At 37.6% G+C, this 17,745-nt stretch overlaps 1 protein-coding gene across 1 annotated transcript; it reads right to left on the bottom strand.

The window, feature by feature from the left end:
- Window positions 1–691: 691 nt before the first annotated feature.
- entpd5a (ectonucleoside triphosphate diphosphohydrolase 5a) lies at window positions 692–17,636 on the bottom strand. The gene is made up of 14 exons (XM_088648007.1): window positions 17,086–17,636; window positions 11,558–11,918; window positions 10,915–10,994; window positions 10,216–10,359; window positions 9,502–9,577; window positions 8,724–8,759; window positions 8,095–8,183; window positions 7,891–7,970; window positions 6,989–7,050; window positions 6,580–6,681; window positions 4,999–5,142; window positions 4,147–4,203; window positions 2,990–3,105; window positions 692–2,586 (listed from the first exon to the last, which is right to left on the bottom strand). Exons 2-14 carry the CDS (start codon window positions 11,784–11,786, stop codon window positions 2,503–2,505), a joined length of 1,299 nt encoding a protein of 432 aa, XP_088504133.1. The 5' UTR covers window positions 11,787–11,918; window positions 17,086–17,636; the 3' UTR covers window positions 692–2,502.
- Between the last annotated feature and the right edge of the window lie 109 nt (window positions 17,637–17,745).

Raw genomic sequence — 17,745 nt, 5'->3', positions numbered from 1 at the left:
TGACATCTCTTCTCTCCAGTTTCCAGACCTGAAGCCTTTAAATGGCCGCAGATCTGTTATACCTTTTAAAATGTTACATTGATGATATTGAATTGTTACATTTGCTTTGAACAGCAACAGAGAATAAAGCATGGAAATTTAACTTTCAGCTTTGGTTTTTCTCGCGTAAAGGATTTTGGTCATTTCTGTTTTGGTGACTCTGCAAGCGTATTTATCCTGACAACGTTCACAGCTGCTCTGTTTTCCCTCCCACAGACCAAAGCCACGCTGGTAGGTTAATTGGCTTCTTGGAAAATTGGCCCTGTTGTGAAAGGAAACATGAATGTGCGCGTGTCTGCGTGTGTTCCCTGCCATGGACTGGCGTGCTGTCCAGGGTGTACCCTGCCTTTTGCCCACTGTTTGCCAGGATAGGCTCCGACTCCCCCATGACCCTGAAGTGGATGAATTGGTTAGAAAATGGATGGATGAATGGTTGGTTGTATGTTCACAGCTAAAAGGGTGTTCAGTACATGACCATTTTACTGCTGTAGCCAGTCTTTCCTAGTTTAGTTACAGGAATGACATGTACAACTGAACTAACTGAAAGATCTAGGGGCTGGCTCATTTTGTATGGTGGGTAGACTTTTTTTTTTTGTTGTAATCTCGTGAAATCATGTGAAAAGAAGAGGAAAATAACCAAGAAAGCAAGAAATTACAAATCTTAAGTATTTTAATAAAACCAAGTAGAAATTTTACATTTTACCCATTTAGTGTTTCTTAGTTCTTGTAAGAAGCTGGTTTGCTTGTTCAAGACAATGATGTCATAAAACCAGTACAACACAACAGATATGTAGAATTAATATATATATGCTTGTGGCTGAGTAATGACTTAATCTCTAAGCATATATGCATTAAGTATGGTATTTTTATATTTAAAGTATTAATATGAGAATATAAAGAATAAAAACATATCTGAAAGGGGCTGCAAGTATTTAAAGTTTAATAAGGCAGCAAGACAACTGGGAATAAATACCAGTTTTGCTTAGATGCACTTTCTAGAATGCTTTATACCTGTACAGTATTTATTCAAAAAGTCAAAAGAATATTCTGAGAACAGGCTTTTGTACATTTTAAGTTCAGGAGTTCTCAACTCCAGATAAGTAATAATTTAATCATTAATAATTGTTTTAATACTGCAGTTGTAAATAAAAGCATTACATGAAGTGTTCTCAGGATAAACCAATCGCCCCTATCTAAAGCCAACAATCTCCTTCTAAGAATTAACAAAACAAATTCATCCCCCTTTTGAAAAAGCATGCATCTTTTTCCTTCCCATTTTAAATGGTTCACCAACAAGCATGTTTCTAAACTTTCATACAGTAACAGCAGTTTGGTAAAATACACACAGAACAGGAGACTGTTTGCACAAGAAGGCAAAATCACTAAGTTCCAGCACTATATTTTCATTAAAAATCACCTGGTTGTAGCACCAAACTGTAGATTTCCTACTGTGCAATCTTCAAAATTATGCATGATTTTGCAACTGCCAAATCTAATTCAGTTGTACCTACCATATATATATATATTATTTTAGCTGAAGACTACAGTTATCAACGTAAACAGAAATGTTCAATGTCTTCAGCAATTTTAAATGTGCTAAGAACACATGTACTGGTCAGTAGGCCATATTATACAGTGTAGCCATATACTGTATTTTTAACTGCTGCACAGAATCTTAACATTGGTTTAAATTTACATAAGTACTAAAAATATACCAAACATTAATCATATGCAGCGGCTACTATTGCACTTTCTGTGCTTTACCTGTACCCTGAGTTGTTGTGACATAAATGTAGCCTCCCAATCTTATTTAATATGTACAACCGATTTAGTCAGTACACGAGAAACAACCTTAGCTACAGTGTCTGCAATTAAAGTGTTATGTGCGAAACAGAATAAACAAAAACAATAGAGCTACATCTAAACTATAATAAAGCCTGTTATTTATTTTAACTTAACTTGTACTGGAAACCCTGGACTATAACAACATATTTACTAAAAAGTACTTTCATAATATTATGGTTGGTAATTAGTGAATGGTAAGCAAAACAAAAAGCTCGTTTTTGCTTTTTTCAGTTTTCTTGCTCTTCAAAGGCAGAAAAGGTGCCTTGCTCTCATGAAAGTGTAGTTGAACCCTGAACTCGTCATATAAGACAGCATGGTAAAATCTCCATACAAAAGCTAAATGTAAACGCTTGCACATATTAAAAAAATATATTATCAATTAATGATAATCATGGGTTAAAAATACAGTAGGAATTGCTGGCCTTCTAAAAAAATATAAGATATTCTTTTCAACAGTTTCCAAGATTCTTTCTAGATTAACAACTAAGCATGATTTTTACAGATGAGTGTTAATGGCAGTGCTGAGCAGGCCTGGGCTTTTATTGAAAGAGAAGGTCAGCAAAGAAAAGCCCAGCAAGAACAATATTGTTAACCCCGTGCCAGTGTTCGCGTTGTGCCTCAGTGGATCTTCAGAGACTTGAGGTAATCGAAGATGGCTCCCAAGGCCCAGCTTGTTTCCACATTGTTCACCTTTTTGGTGAGCTGTAGATAAAGAACAGATCATGCGTTAGACCAATGGAATCAGACATGCAGGATAAGTGTAGCTTGTTCATTTGACTGAACCACACATTCAAGTTCTTTCTTTCGGTACCATGATATACAGATGGTAACATACAATCATTATATACAGGTGTATTAAAACACAAAAATTGCACAGGTTGTTACTTGCAAAATATTTCAAAGTATAACCTCTCATTGGAAGGTCAAAGCTATTTGCAAAGACCTTCTTTATCGTGGAAACTTTACAATGCAAATGTTTGACCTACAACTAAATTCACTGTCCCTGAACTGAAGAGCCTCTAAAAAGATCCAGCACAGATGAGATATTCATTCACATCATACAACTATTTATTAGTCCCTACAAATGACTTTTTAAGGGTCTTACATGCAGAACTGTGCTTTCTTTAAATCCAAACCCATCCTTCAGTAAGGCCGTGATGTACGTCATATCCATGCAGAGGAATGGACTTATTGGACGGTACTTTGTCATTTTATTGCATACTGAAATGCAAAATGAGAAAAGAAATGAGTTAGTACCCTAAAACAAAAAAGCTTTTGCACCCAATAATTTTAATGTTCTATATACTTTGTTGGCATAATTTAGACAGAAAAGGCCAAGTAACAGTGCGTTGAAAACAACATTTTCTTGTGATGTAACAGCTGCAATCCATATTTATGGATATTAAATCCATATTTAATATAAAATCACTTGAGAAGCACATGCTTAATTTTAAAGCCATACATCTGGAGTATGGAAGACAATCACATTTATTTAATGATTCAATGAAGATTTCAAACCAAGTAAAATAGATAGTTACTGTTTGGTGGGATAAACATGGCATTCAAAACATCATGAAAGACTACATTTAAGTTGTGCACAAGCTACTGAGTCAGGAAGAATAGCGCCGATTGCACTTGTAATTTGCATTGTCTGAGTAATGTAGTGCTCCAGGAATCTTGAACAGCATGGTGTTTACTAAATGTAAGCTACCATCTTAGCTGCTAGCCAGTGTTATTCCAAATGAATAAAGCTGATGTCCTACAAGGGACTCCAACGAACAGCACTGCTTTGATATTAAATAAGCAAACAAGCCAAAACTGTATCCACCAAACATAAACACCAGCTCCACGAAGATATTATCTTGTGGTTGTTCAGTAGACCAATTTACCCACAAACCTAATTCTAAGATATCTGCCAAAATCCTTCACCAGTTATAATAACCACTAAAAATGGCAATTAAACTAATTCCATTAGCAGAATAATACCAAAAAGTTTAGGGCAAGAACATGCCTGTGGGAGGAATGTATCTGACCGAGGAAAAATGAAAAGGATTGTGAAGGAGGGTTTGTGTGCATGAAGGATCAGTATGTTGTAGATGGATGGCTAAGCAATTGTGAAAGAAAGGTGGAGGAAAAAACAGACAGGGTAGAAGCCTAGTCTTCAAAATAGGCATGACTCATAACGCATGAAGAACGGTAGGCCAACAAGGATTATCACTGTGCCAAAACTTGTTCATATAGCAGACTCTTAAAGGCCTTCACCTTCTTTGGCTTTCTTCTTAAAATCTCTTACTTCTACCACACCACCCCGGGTACCATCTGAAATTCAAGAGCAAAAGATAGGAGAACATTTTTCTGTGAGAAGCAGTTAAAAAGCAGGAGGCACTCTCTAAACTCCATTACAATTGATTACATTTTAAAGTTTATTGTAGGGCTGAGTGTGTGCCTCCTGCTTTTCTAACTGTTTATGGTTGACTTCCATTGGGCAACACCTTTTTGTCTTCGGGTCTGCATTTTTTCAAAAACATTTTTGCTTCACAATTTCTTCAACTCATCCTGCATTTTTTCCCTAACCAAACAAAATATTTGACCAAATACATGAACTGTTTGGTTTAATAACAAAGTAAATCGCTACAGGATCTACAAACATAGGCATATTTTTGCACTGACAGTAAAAAGAGCAATAAATGCACAAACTCCACAGTGTGAGATGGCACTGCTCTAGGTATTCATTTTATAAATGGAAGATTCACAAAAGGGGAAAAACAAACATGCCCTAGTTACCTAAAAGCTACCTTCTTCAAATATTTAGAATTGAATTCCAGAATGTAAAATATTTGTTCATGCCTAATTCAGAACTACAAACTTACGGCAGCGGACTTTATTTAGCCTTAACAACACAAAGTTATGTTTTGCCAAGACATGACATTTAAATCGCTATAGGCTTTTGGGAATACTACTTTCTGTTTTTCTACCAGACAACCACATCAGCAATTTTAAATCGCCTCTCTGTCAGTCTACGTTTTTTTTTCTGAAGAGCGCTGCCTGGTGATTACAGGTTTTGGAAAGGGTACGTCTTAGTGCCTTAGTCCTGAGCTCTTCTGTGTCACTCACCGATCAGGCCTGAGTCAACAGCTCGGTCGAAGTAGTAAGAGAAGGCGTAGAAAGTGCTGCTGCCCTTAACTTCAAAGGGCTGGTGAACAATCCCCTTCACTACTTTCACAACTTCCTGATAGCAGTGCTTATATCCAGTGTAACCTGAAGTCGGACAGAAAAAAGACCAGTGAATAGAAGACGTACTCCTGAAAGACATGGGCTTTTATTTTTTTGTCAAACTGCCTCTCACGGCAAGCAAGGATCCCACAGTCTTCCCCACGGTGCCCCTGCTGAGGTCTTGCCCTGAAGCGCAGCCACCTCAGAGGTGGAAAACCTGATTTGTATTACCAGTCCAAAATAACTTGTGGTACAGACAGCGATGGATATAGCTTGACACGACCTTTGGAAGAGGCAAGGCAACCAAGGTCCCCTTGTAAGTGACTCTACAGCAGCAGCTGCTGACAAGTGGTCCCCTCCCTTGTCTCTTGCAAGTTATTTTGGATAACGCGTGTCTACTAATAGACTAATTATAATGAAAAAATACATATGGCAAGCAAATCTTTCTGATTAAGAAAACATAAAATGGAAAGACTAGTCAGAACTGAGAAAGTCTTTTTTTATACATACTGAGCCAACAAAATCAGCTCATACAATTTTAAGATTGCGAGTTGGACTCAAGTCCCTGCATACTTCATGTTTTACAAATAGATCATGGAGTTTTCTTCAGGAACTCCATTTATATTTGTTTTTCTGCATTTCATACATGTATGTTAAAAAAAAAACTTCATAAAAATATCTCGCTATATTCACAGCGCCAGATGCACTGACATTACATCATTCCAACACAAAACCCCACAGGCAGTGGAATGAACACTCTGAGCCCAAGTCTCCCCAGAAGTCAGGTCAGGACTTCGACAGGCTCATACAGCAGACTGGTAAACCCCCAAAATCCTTTCTGCCCAAAAACTGGTTGAGGGCACAATGCTTAGCTACACTGGAAGCCATAAGTTAACAACAACAAAGTTGTGCGCAGCCCCTTGGGTTATCTATTTTTACCACATGACTGGGAGTGGTGAAACTAAAACCAGTTATTGCCTAAAAAATAATGACACAGTAAATATTCCAGAACCTTTTGGATACTTGATTGTGGTATAAAACTACTGTATTATTATAGATGCTAATTGACAATTTCACTGCACTTAAATATATGGTTGGCAATATTATTACTGCTAAAAAGTTCATGTTAAGAATGGTTTATTCTAAACTGAGCTTTTTATTTTGCTTCTAGTTGTGGAGCTGTGTGGCAACAACTGGTTCATACTCAAATTTCCAAGGAAATCCAAGGCAAAGGAATTCCACATTTTACAAAGGAAATATTTATTTTACATTGATCTTTAACGCTAAAATACATTTAAACCATGTCAAAAGAATTATAGTTTTTAATATGCTGTTTTGTATTGTAATGAGGTCAGATTTAGTGATTTGTGTCAGGGTCTAAAGTAAAATAAGGCTTAAAAAGGTATTACCAATCTTTTTATTCTAAAAAATATCTAATTAATAATAGTTAGAACTAGCTGTGAATATCAAGGTTTGACTTACCATCTGGGTTTCCACTGACTTTGTAAGTAATCCCACCAAAAGTCCAGTCCTCTTTAAACTTCTTAGGCAGACAAGTGCTTTTAAAGACTCTGTATTCTAATCCTGGAAGAAAAACCCACGCTTTTGTGGTTACCTGGTTTTTCACATTTACACCAGGTCTGCACAATCATCTTTCTGTGAAGACAGTTTTGTGGCTATGAATGCTGAACACATACTGTAGCAACACAGAAAACAAAAAAATTGGTCGCACAGGCATATCGATGGACAAAACCACATATGCAAAATAACATCCAAATTCAGTCTATAAGCTCTATACACCTTGAGTTAAAGATCCAATTCAGGGGGTCCCTCATCTAGAGGTGCAACGGTAAGGGCTACAGATAAATGGTATAATTCAAATTTCAAATACCTTCTGCTCCCAGAGCTCCTAAAGTGGCAAGTCGAGCTGCTTTCAGTCCACATCCGAGGTAGCTGTGTGGGAGAACATTGACAAAGACAAGCCATTACATATAAATGCATAACGGAGCCAACATATGTTCAGGTTAGAGCAAATAATGTAGGTGGTGTTGACAATGGCAAGCGGTTTCCAATAATGACAGGCGTTTTAGATTGAAGTTTATCATATGACATCACATTCAATTTAATCTGGGCACTACAAATTCGAAGAATTAAAACTGGTAAAATCTCATAACCGAATCTGGTTACTTTGAACAATTTCTAGTCACTGTTGACGGCAATAAACAGAAGTGGGCATGTAAAAGTTAAAATGAGAACTAAACCTGGTTATTATGTTTGTAAAAAAGGTACTCAAAAACCTATATACTGTACAGTCTGGCAAAGTTAACCAAACCATTACTTCCATTACAAAAGAGAAACAAGATCAGAGAGCACAAACGACATAAAGTACAACTCTAAAGTACAAGTCTCACTCTGGACTGAGTTAAACTAACAAACAGTGGTGCTTGCATGTAGCACACAGTCAAGTCATACTTTGGAAGCCCATTCATCAAGCTCCTACAAGAACTATCTTGATGAGGTTCCTGGAACAGTAAGTTCTGGGTAACTGGATAAGCAAGGTGGCCAAAATGGTCTCTCCAATTCCAAAACTAGGACCACATTGTGATTATTTTTAGTCATTCCAGCACAAATGCCAAGACACACGACCATCGACAAGAGATTCTTTTTCTAACTCAAGGTTAACATAATGGAGAGTCACAGGGGTGCACTGTGATTGCAAAGACAGAAATTAATTTGGGGGCTGAAAGTGGTCAAGCAACAATTCACTAAACTCATTCCTGAGACACGACGTACCTGTGAGTGTACAGTTGATAAGTGGTGTTGAACATATCAAATTTCGCAATGTAATCGGCTGGGGCTGTCAAAATTGTTTTCTGTGGATGAAGACAGATCAAGTTTAATAACTCCTACTTCAGTAAAAGATAATAGTCAATTTAACTAGCTGGATATTGTAAGGTTTGAAATCGAATAGGAAAAGATGTCTGAATTTGTGTTTACCTTGGATTTTGGAAGGAAACTTATCTGGGTTGAGCCTCCACCTAAATCCAGGATGCCAACTGTCTTTCGACTTTTTGCATAAAGGTGACCTGAAAAAACAATTACGTTTCTGAAATCTCAATCATGAACTTGCTAGAATTATGTTAAAAACCCATAGTCTTTATCTATATGGGTGAAGCCCTACTGCAGCATTATAAACACCAGTCAAACATAGTTCATAGTTCAGTAAACTGCTTGCTAAATATACAGAACATGCTCTTATTGAAATGGCAGTGTTTTATTTAAATAATTGGACTATGTTCCTGTCCACAGAAGCCACAGACTGGTGTTTTCATGTCAGTTCCAACTCGAGTACTGAAAATAGTGGGTGTGTGAGGTGTGTTTAGTGCCAGAAAAACAAACATACACTTTTTCTAAGGCTCTAATGAGGGTTCATAATCAGGTGTATTTATGTTATGCTCAAAACCTCAACATCTCAGAGATCTTGCAAAAAGATGTGATCCAGTGCTGCAGGGCAGTTCCCAGGCTGCGCCAGTATCACAGCATGATGCAATTAAAGACTTTGTGTGCTCATACATTCAAGGGCTTCATGCAGTTTTAACTAAAAAAATACATCAGTAAAACCTTACCTGTTAAAAAGTTGACCGTAACCCAAGCTAAAATCCCTAAAAAAGAGACAGACCACAAAAAAAAGGAAATGAATATGCAATCTCTTGACAGGCCAGGTTTCAACATAAGTTTAATCAAATTAACCAGGAAAGACAAAGAAAAGGTTGTAGTGGTAAAGTATTAGTTGGATATGGGAGGCACTTAAGAAACCCACTCCATCGCTGTGCCTGGTGCTTAGAACTCTACTATCAGGGTTTGAGAAAACCCAGTAAATTACTTCACGCCTGCTCTTTGTGCATGTCTGGGACCTATACGATTAAAATGATGGCATTACGCATCTAAACCTGCTGAAGTATACAAAGCCTTTAAATGAGAGGTGTGGAAGAGCAATTAATAGGAAATGCGGGTGGAAATACTGACAAATTTACTTAATTGCAAGATGAGGTAATAACAGGCTGTGCCTTAATGAGTGCTCTGTGAAGATAACATGACCCAATGCATATGCTTACATTTCCCAAGGAGGCTGTTTTTAATTTGAGTGCAACAGTAACATTCAATAAATGCAAATCAACATTTCAGTAAATTTCTATTTAGCATCATATACCATGAAATTTAGCATATACTATGACACTTTATAAATGTTCTCTTAAATGAAAAGATTATGCATCTGAGGCCTCCCAAGACACACATTTCCATTACACTGTCTGTAATTTGATATCACATTTTTTGCAGGCAATACCTATGCAGTTAAAGCATCGCAATGATATGTTAGTTTTATAGGATTTAATGAGGATTTACCTTCATTTGTTCCATTCATTATGCTAACACTGTTATTTGACACAAGAAAAGGTGATTCGTCAAAAACTTCTTGAACCTGGAAAGCAAAACGCAGGTTGACTTTTACAATAAATACATCAACATGAAATATGCCAAATAATGTTAATTTACCAATGACAAATTTTGCAATGAAAGCCATGAAAGAGTTAAAACTGCGAGTAATCAATATTGACTCAAAGAATTTAGAGGTTATCCAATAATGTATTAAACATGAAGTACTAACATTCACTATTTCACATAGTTCACAAATGAAATGAGCCAGTTAGCCTGTAATGAAATACAGGATTTCTTCTGAAATCATGTTTTTTTGTAGAATAACTAAATGTATACCTGTACTTAAAATGAGTTTTATCATTACAGCTAATCAAAATCTGCTCTTTGGTTTTCCTGTAAAAGTGACTTCATAAAATCTGTGGCTCTAGGATAGGCTCTGGTTGCTCAGACTCACATGGGATTTCCGATAATGGATAAACGGATCAAGGTAACTGGAGGACTTTAAAAACAGATTCCCTTCTTTTGATATAATAGAGATGATAGAGACCAGCCTTTCCTAAGGACTTGTCAGGACTATGCAGTTTTAGCTGTTGTGGTGCAGCACTAAGGCAAAAGTACAGCAGTACTTTTGTTTCTCCCAATCGTCATTGACAAACATGCAAAAGCTATTATCGGTCATACCTCCTCAAGCAGAGCCTGTGCTTTTTCTTGTGGGAGCAGTCTGAGCCCGGCTGTAGCTTTTAAAACCACAGGAGTCTTTTTCCACAGGGGCCGAGGCACTGTCTTCTTTGCAACCTTCAGTAACTGCCTCACCGTATTTCCGCCCTACGTTGAAGAAAAACACGAGACAATCAAAAGTTGAAAAATCTATTTATATATTTAAACACTCATTCTTAGTCATCGGTAAATACCAAGGAAACACACAATGACAAAGAACAACCAGCATCTCATAGCCCCTCAGTATCAACGACAAGACCCAAAGTCTCTTTTATTAAAAATTCATCATTTTAACATGACAATCTACATTTTGCTCCCTGTAATTACATCTAACATTTGATTTCAAAAACATGTTTTCCACTAAGAACCGAGACAGTTTTTTTCAGTGGAGTATACCAAGTGGTTTGAGACCACAGCTTGTGGACTGTATAGAATCCTTTCCTTTTTCCAGTTTCCTTTTTGTTACATGTGAGCTCCGAATTGTAATTATGACATTTCTTGTGGTAAAGCAACATTTAAAGAAATAACACTACGTTTACCCACCTTATCAAAGAAAAAATACACCATAAGGGGCACATTTGCCATATAAACAGTAAGTGATTGTAAGTCATTTAGCTTAAAGTTAAAATACACTGTTACTGCAAAAACAAACGAGTGTTGTACCATTTCAGGGTTATCAGCGTATGCAGACAGCCCAGGTTTCACGGACTGGAACATTTCTTTGTCCAAAACAGGTAGCCCAGCTTTAAAAACAGAAACCACACAAAAAACATGAATTGTTACTCTGAAACAAATCCGCAGTTTATCAGGGTAAATGGAAATTTAAATTCACATTGAATTGTGTCGGTGGTTTACAGGAATGAAAATACTAGCTTTATAAAAACTAAATGGATAGTGCGCACGCTTTCAAAGTTCCAGTGCAGAAAAATCTTGCAGTTCTTTACATTCAGCTGTCGTTTCATGTTAATGTTGTGCACTAAATATGGGCACGATTACATGTAGTAATAAAAGTCTCATCATGCTTATCAATCATATAATTTTGTATGCTCTGGCACATTTATGTCTTTTCCGTGACTTATAAAAATGGCTTAACGCTGAATACAAGCTTCCTGCTGAAATAATAGGCTGGAACAGCACTGTGAGTTACAAGTCTGAAAAACGCACAGAAATGATCAACATCAATACACCCAGACACGTCGCGTTATATATTTGTTTTAGCACATTACGTGAAATGATCGAACAAAAAACAAGGCAGGCATGCCGAGATGCAGCACAGAGAGCACACGAGCCGCAGCTGAAACCGTACCTGGGTCTTTCTGAATGAAGGTGTAGACGTGGATCCGGGTGCCGGTGCTCCCTGCGTCAAACATGATTCCATAGAACGTGCGGCTGGCGTTGGCAGGGCGGGTGATGGTGGGCAGGATGTTTTCCATGCTGGATGAGAAATCGAGGTTGTAGAACTCTCCCTTCACAAGGGAATTCCTAGCCAGAGCGCAGAAGCACGTCACCAGGAGAAGGAGTCTGTGCAGAATCATCTTTGCTGTGACCGGTTGAAAGTTTGGGAACTTTTCTTGGGGGGGGAAAATAACAAAAAGGGATTTTTCTGTATCTTGAAAGCGGTGTGTGCTCACAACTCCAGTCTGCCTTCACCAGCCTAGATGGAGAAACTGAGAGACAGGGAGAAGGAGAGAGTGGGTATGAAGCTCACTCACACAGTTGTCTGGTCATCCATTTACTGTATATAAAGACATAAGGAGCTGGCAAGTTGCCACACCTACTAAGGCTATCAACCAATCAAGTTGAGTTCCATCCCAATTACTCTAAACATTGCTCTTACGAAAGAGCTGGATATCAAATACCTGCCTACAGCAACATTTAATTTTTTTTTCAGATGCTGAAACCGGCAATAATTTCATTTTTCCGTCTTAAGTGGGCAAGCTGGAGCCAAAAAGCCCCCTAAAAGAAGAAAAAAAAAAGAAGGATATATTGGGACTTCAAAACACTTGGCTTGCTGAAGCATTGGTCTTAAAATAAAGTTTATGGGTGTATTTAATTAAAACTTACAGGGTTACATGCTTTTCAAAACTCCTCTTTAGAATCTTTGGTGCTACAAGTTTTTTGGCTTCAACATGCAAACTTCAAATTACTCAAATTCAACCAATTTCCTAAAACAGCAATGATGTCAGGAATTTAGCTAATTAAGAATAGATGACTACTTAATTTAGGGCTCAAGTTGCTTTATACATAGCAACTGCAAATTAACATCCTAAAACAACACTTTATTATGTGTTTTTATTTTATAAGTGATGAAAACTGTTTTTCTTCTTTATTTAAAAAAAGATAAAAAAGCAACCTAGACATTATCTAATTTACAGCATGACCTTGTGGTAAAGGAATAAAATGCCTTTACAACTGTTAAAACAAGAAAGAGCTACTACTGTATGAAGTCAAGGCTGAAATTTAAATATCGGCTTCAGAGAAATATTGAAAGACAAAGTACAAATTATAGCAGAAGGAAGTAGACACAGAATAATGCTTTTAAGCATTATAAATTAAAGTTGAAATGAAACAACACGCTACACAAAAGATGTTTGCTTTGTACTGTTTAGCTGTTGCCAACTGGTAATAATATTTGTGCTTGTGAGCACGACCATAACTTTCATCAAACCTGACCCAAACATGTTTTCTAATATAAAGCATTAAGAAAGATTAATAATAGACATGTATACCACTTAAAACCATACTGATGTCCTTAAAAACTGACCTGATGTGATAAGTGTGGCTCTTCTCCCATTATCCTACATGCTGTAAAGCCATGCACATGTGAAATGGTAACATTTTAGCCGGCTGGCATGAATAGCAAAAAATGTGTGTAATCATCACACTCCCACACATCTCTATAGTAACCACAGGATTTCCAAAAGTAAAAAAAAAAATAGTGAAAGACAACTTTCAGAATGAAAAGCATTATCGGCGGCATTTTTTCTTCTGCAGTGGGTGGCAAGTTTCAAACCTCGTGTTTATCTTTATCTGCCATTCAGTTTCTTGCTATGTCATTCATAAATGATCAGCTTCCTGGGCGATGCGATTACACCCAGGTGATCCGAGTTTGAAATGGCCATTAAGAACAACGGAAAACCCTGCCCACTAGAGGAACTAAACTGGACTTTTCCACAGCCCACCAAATAACCTTTACCACCCCGACAGGTACTGTGGGCAAAACCAAACGGGAATGTAACTGCACGCGGGATTTTGTTTTTACCCAGAAAGTCCTCCTTTTGACATGAGACAGCCTGCCTCCTGCCCAGAGGGTGACGATAAGAGCCATTGTTTGTGCCTGTGCCCATATCTTGACAGAGCTGAGCGGTGGGCAGACAGCAGGCCCACAGAGAGGCTTCTGTGAGAAGAGTGAGGGAGCGCTGGGTCGAGGTCTTCAGAAAGGACACAGGAGGAGCCTGGCGCCGGCATTGACCACTCACGCCATTCCAATCCCGGGATGCTACGCTGTGTTGCACTCTGTTCCAACACTGTAATTTGTACTATAAATATGGCACTTTTCCCCTTCTTCTTCCAATTTTTTCAATCCTGCGGTTTCTCTTCTTTTTTTTTTTTACAATTCTGTGGTACACCAACATATTTCTTCTCCCTCTCTGTGCCTGGATGTGCTGGTCCTCCTGAGGAAAATCTACCTTACAGTGCAACTCCTTTATTTTCCTGAGTTAATAATGGACGTGTAGATCAGAAAGCAAATTCATTGTTAGCAGTGACTTAGAACCAAATTACTCACACCTTGCGACAGCCAGGAAAATCACAGTTTGCTCACTAATCACTTGCAGTTGGTGAAACAGATACGCACAAACTTAGTCCTGAATGCACAACAGGCCACAGCCATTCTTTACTATATGCATGGGATACGGAAAACCCAAATCATGCAAATTTCTGTGCATAAAAGAAGATAATCCTGCTTTGCCTAGACTGGGTATTTGAGAAAAAAACATTCATAAAAGTCAGTATTTTTTTTTCCTTCTCCGTCTCTAGGTTTAAAAATGTATGCCCTAACAAAAAATGTCAGTGTAGAGCTGCTCGCCCATATTGTTTGGTGAATAACATTTGGCTATTAGACAACTGGCACAACACCAAATGCAATGAGTAGGGTTTTGACATTCCAGTTCCAAAACAAGTGGCTGGGCTCAACACTAACAGTGGTACAGGAAAAAGCTTTAGCCTAGTGAAATCTTCTGTGAAGTAGAAAATGACTGTTAAACAACTACAGTAGTTTACTGAAATCAATACAGCTTAACAAACTCAGAAATGACAAAAGGTAAAGGTACTTTATAATTTAGTTAAGACCTAACTACAGATCGTGATGAATCTGCATCTTGTCTAATTTTAGTGTTTTGCAGATAATTTTTTTAATAACTGCAGACAACGCTTAGCATTGTGCATGCAGCGAATCTTAACACATAATTAACTCTGCTTGTCGGGATTTGGCAAAGCAACTATCTTTTTTCTTTAAATCCAAGGGTCTTGAGTCAGGGCAGTTCCCAACAAGTTAAAGCAAATCATGTAAAGATGACTACAGCATACTGTCCTTCGGAATGAATGAATAAAAACAATGTGATCGCTACAACAGCCGATCTACAATGGATCTAAATCAAGTAAGGGTACTGTTAATGAATACAAGTTTCATTAATACTGCAGAAGGCCAGACCAGACAGCTAAAAAACACCTGTAAAACGTGTAGCTTCAGCTATATCAAAATCAGTGACAGCAGTCAATCTAAAAAATTACTGATGGGGCACTGAGACATTTGCACACCTAAGATTACATCTGACTTGCCTGTACTTTTTTTTCCAAATGGCCAGTAACGAACATTAGTTTGATACTGGCTTGTGAAGTTCCTCAAGCCATGTGAATACTTGTCTTTCCCAGCTTCAGGCAAGGTCTCTGTGAGAGTGCCTGTGTGTTTATGGATGAACACGTCGGCGATTAAACCAGTCGTCTGTAATGGAATATTCATTAAAGATGTGCCTCTAGTGTTGTCAGCAAAAGCATCACTTTGCTCTTATCTATACACAATACCTATAAATGAACAAAAAAAGTCAAATGCAGCAACTATTAAAGTGGCTTTGCAGTACACAGACTTCTTCGCTTCATGCAAAGTTGTGTTCATCTATTGCTGTCCTTCTTATTTACCTTTAAAATTCAGTTTGTGGGTGTCCTACCCAGAATGTGCGTTGTGAAGCTCTTAACATGCCATTATGACGCCAGTGATAATCACAGTTTAGAAAAACTCTTTTTTTTATTTTGTTTGCTCTCTCATAGCAATTAGCTTTAAATTTAGTTGGTAAAATCCATATAGTTTGCCAATACTAAATGCTATAAGCTTAAATATACAGCAGCTACACCCTTACATTTTGTGATTTATTTATTTTTTCATGGAATGTTCTTTGAACTGCTTCCAGTGTCTTGATCCTACACTATATAGCCTTTGCTGATGTGATTTTGTACAAATGTGATCCAGGCAGGACGACTGAACATCAAAAATATGTCCAACCCTAAATACACACTTTACATCTCTGAATGCTAGGTTTTCTGAAATCTGCCAAGTCAACTGCAATTTGTTTTAATGTTGTGGCTTCTTTTTCAGCTCATGTAATCTGTACAAGCATCTGCAAGTGACATGTTACTTGAAGACTTAAAAGTTCTGGAAGCTATCTGGAGCTCCTTTCAAGGTTAGTCCAGACGTTGCAAACATTCAGGATGCTGTTTGCTGTAGTGCAAAGGCAGGACTCTCATAGATGATGAGTCAGTCAGTGGCTTTCTGGTGATACAACTCTCAAGACTCACTTCTGAAAAAAAGTTCTCTGGCAGACCTTTCACCACAATCCTAACTCTTTTCGTCAGTCAGATGCAGATTCTTCAATTAGTGGCACAATCAGAGAGGATCTGGTAGCGTCAATGGTAATGAACACTCAAATTATTCTCGCTTAACACGTCTTTAACACATCTGTAATTAAATCTGTTGCAATCAATTTGGTAGCTTCAAGTGACACAAGACACTTATGAAAAAATTGTGCTTGTGATGATGCCCTCTGCATTTCTAATTAAAACACGGATGAGCCATGGATATAGCCCACTGCAGACACCATGAGATTTCTAACACACCTGAATTACTATTCTTAGTCACTAATTGGGGTATCTAAAACATTTAAGGCTTTCATGATGGGTGCTTTCCATGCAATTTCTAGATTTAAACAAAGTCTCAGTATGAATTCGCTGTTTCACTGATTATTTAACCATGTATAGTACTGTATGTCACTATGATGAATATCGTGTGTCGTGTCTCCACTCAGGACGAAGACGTTATGAAAACAAAAGAATGTATAACTACATTAAGTGAAATAATAAAATCATCAAATTCTATAACTAAACTAAGGTGTGCTGCTTTTTGAACTCTCACCAGAAAATATCCTACGTTTCTTGACCTTGTTCCGTAGTAAACAACTTCAGTAATTAATGGAACGCCTTAAGCAAATAAACATTGATAAAGCGCTATAAATACTGAAGGAAATGATCATGTTAAAACAATCGGTTCAACACTTTCCACCCGCTTAATGGACCATCGGGGTCCCAGGGGCTAGATGTACAATTGTGTGTGACGATTGTACGACAGTGACGATTTGGATTCCTAAACTTTAAAGTAACGGGTACATTTTCCAGCAAAATTTGATCAGCAGCACCGCTGCTCCTTAACTTCACAATCCCCAAGTCATTGCGTGTGACCTCTCCACCCAGCCCCTTCATGAGCTACACAAAATCACTGAAACTCACCTGCTGTCAGTACGGTGAGGCTCCAGCCGGTCAACAGACTTTCTTAAACTTGAACATGATAAACCGACAAACGACATAGGGGCAACGCGTCTCAATTCTGTACATTGTTCAGGAGCAGAGCGTCAGTCAACGAAATGTTTTCGAGATGAAAATTTAAATACATTAATTAATCAATTAATAAATAAATATTAATAAATAACTTAAACGTTACCATCCGTAATCATGAGCAAGCTGGTCGTTTTATGCTAAGTACTGTAAGACTATAGGACTGTGATTCTCATTTAAAGTATTAAGAAATAACTCTTTTTTTTTACAAGGCATAATTTGGATTTTTCATGTAGCTGTACGGCTACTGGAACCTCTGCTTAAAAAATCCAGATGAACAACATGAATATATTGTATACAAATAATCCCGATAAAACATAAAGTTACTACTTAATAATGTGTTTTTAGGGATAATTATTTATCCTAAAACAACGTGATAAAAACACATGATAAAAACGCCTAACGTCCAGTTATCGCCCGACCAATGAGGTAAACTAGGCTCAAACACTGACATCTCTACATGTGAAAAACGTCACTGATTCAGATCTTGTGTTAAACGTCAGAACTTTCTGCGAGAAACACTCCTGTGTGCATTTTTTATGTCCGGCTCTGTTT

Source organism: Lepisosteus platostomus, chromosome 10 (assembly GCF_059453375.1).
Source record: "Lepisosteus platostomus isolate fLepPlt1 chromosome 10, fLepPlt1.hap1, whole genome shotgun sequence".
Classification (NCBI taxonomy): Eukaryota; Metazoa; Chordata; class Actinopteri; order Semionotiformes; family Lepisosteidae; genus Lepisosteus; species Lepisosteus platostomus.
This window is presented reverse-complemented; position numbering and strand designations above follow the sequence as displayed.

What these genes read in the sequence shown, in the direction of transcription:
- entpd5a (XM_088648007.1), bottom strand. Translation starts at nt 11,786, where the DNA reads ATGATTCTGCACAGACTCCTTCTCCTGGTGACGTGCTTCTGCGCTCTG. An exon ending in CTTCATTCAGAAAGACCCAG is followed by an intron (nt 10,995 to 11,557) that starts GTACGGTTTCAG and finishes CTGTTTTTAAAG; the next exon opens with CTGGGCTACCTGTTTTGGAC. An exon ending in AGTCAGTGGAAACCCAGATG is followed by an intron (nt 5,143 to 6,579) that starts GTAAGTCAAACC and finishes GTCCGACTTCAG; the next exon opens with GTTACACTGGATATAAGCAC.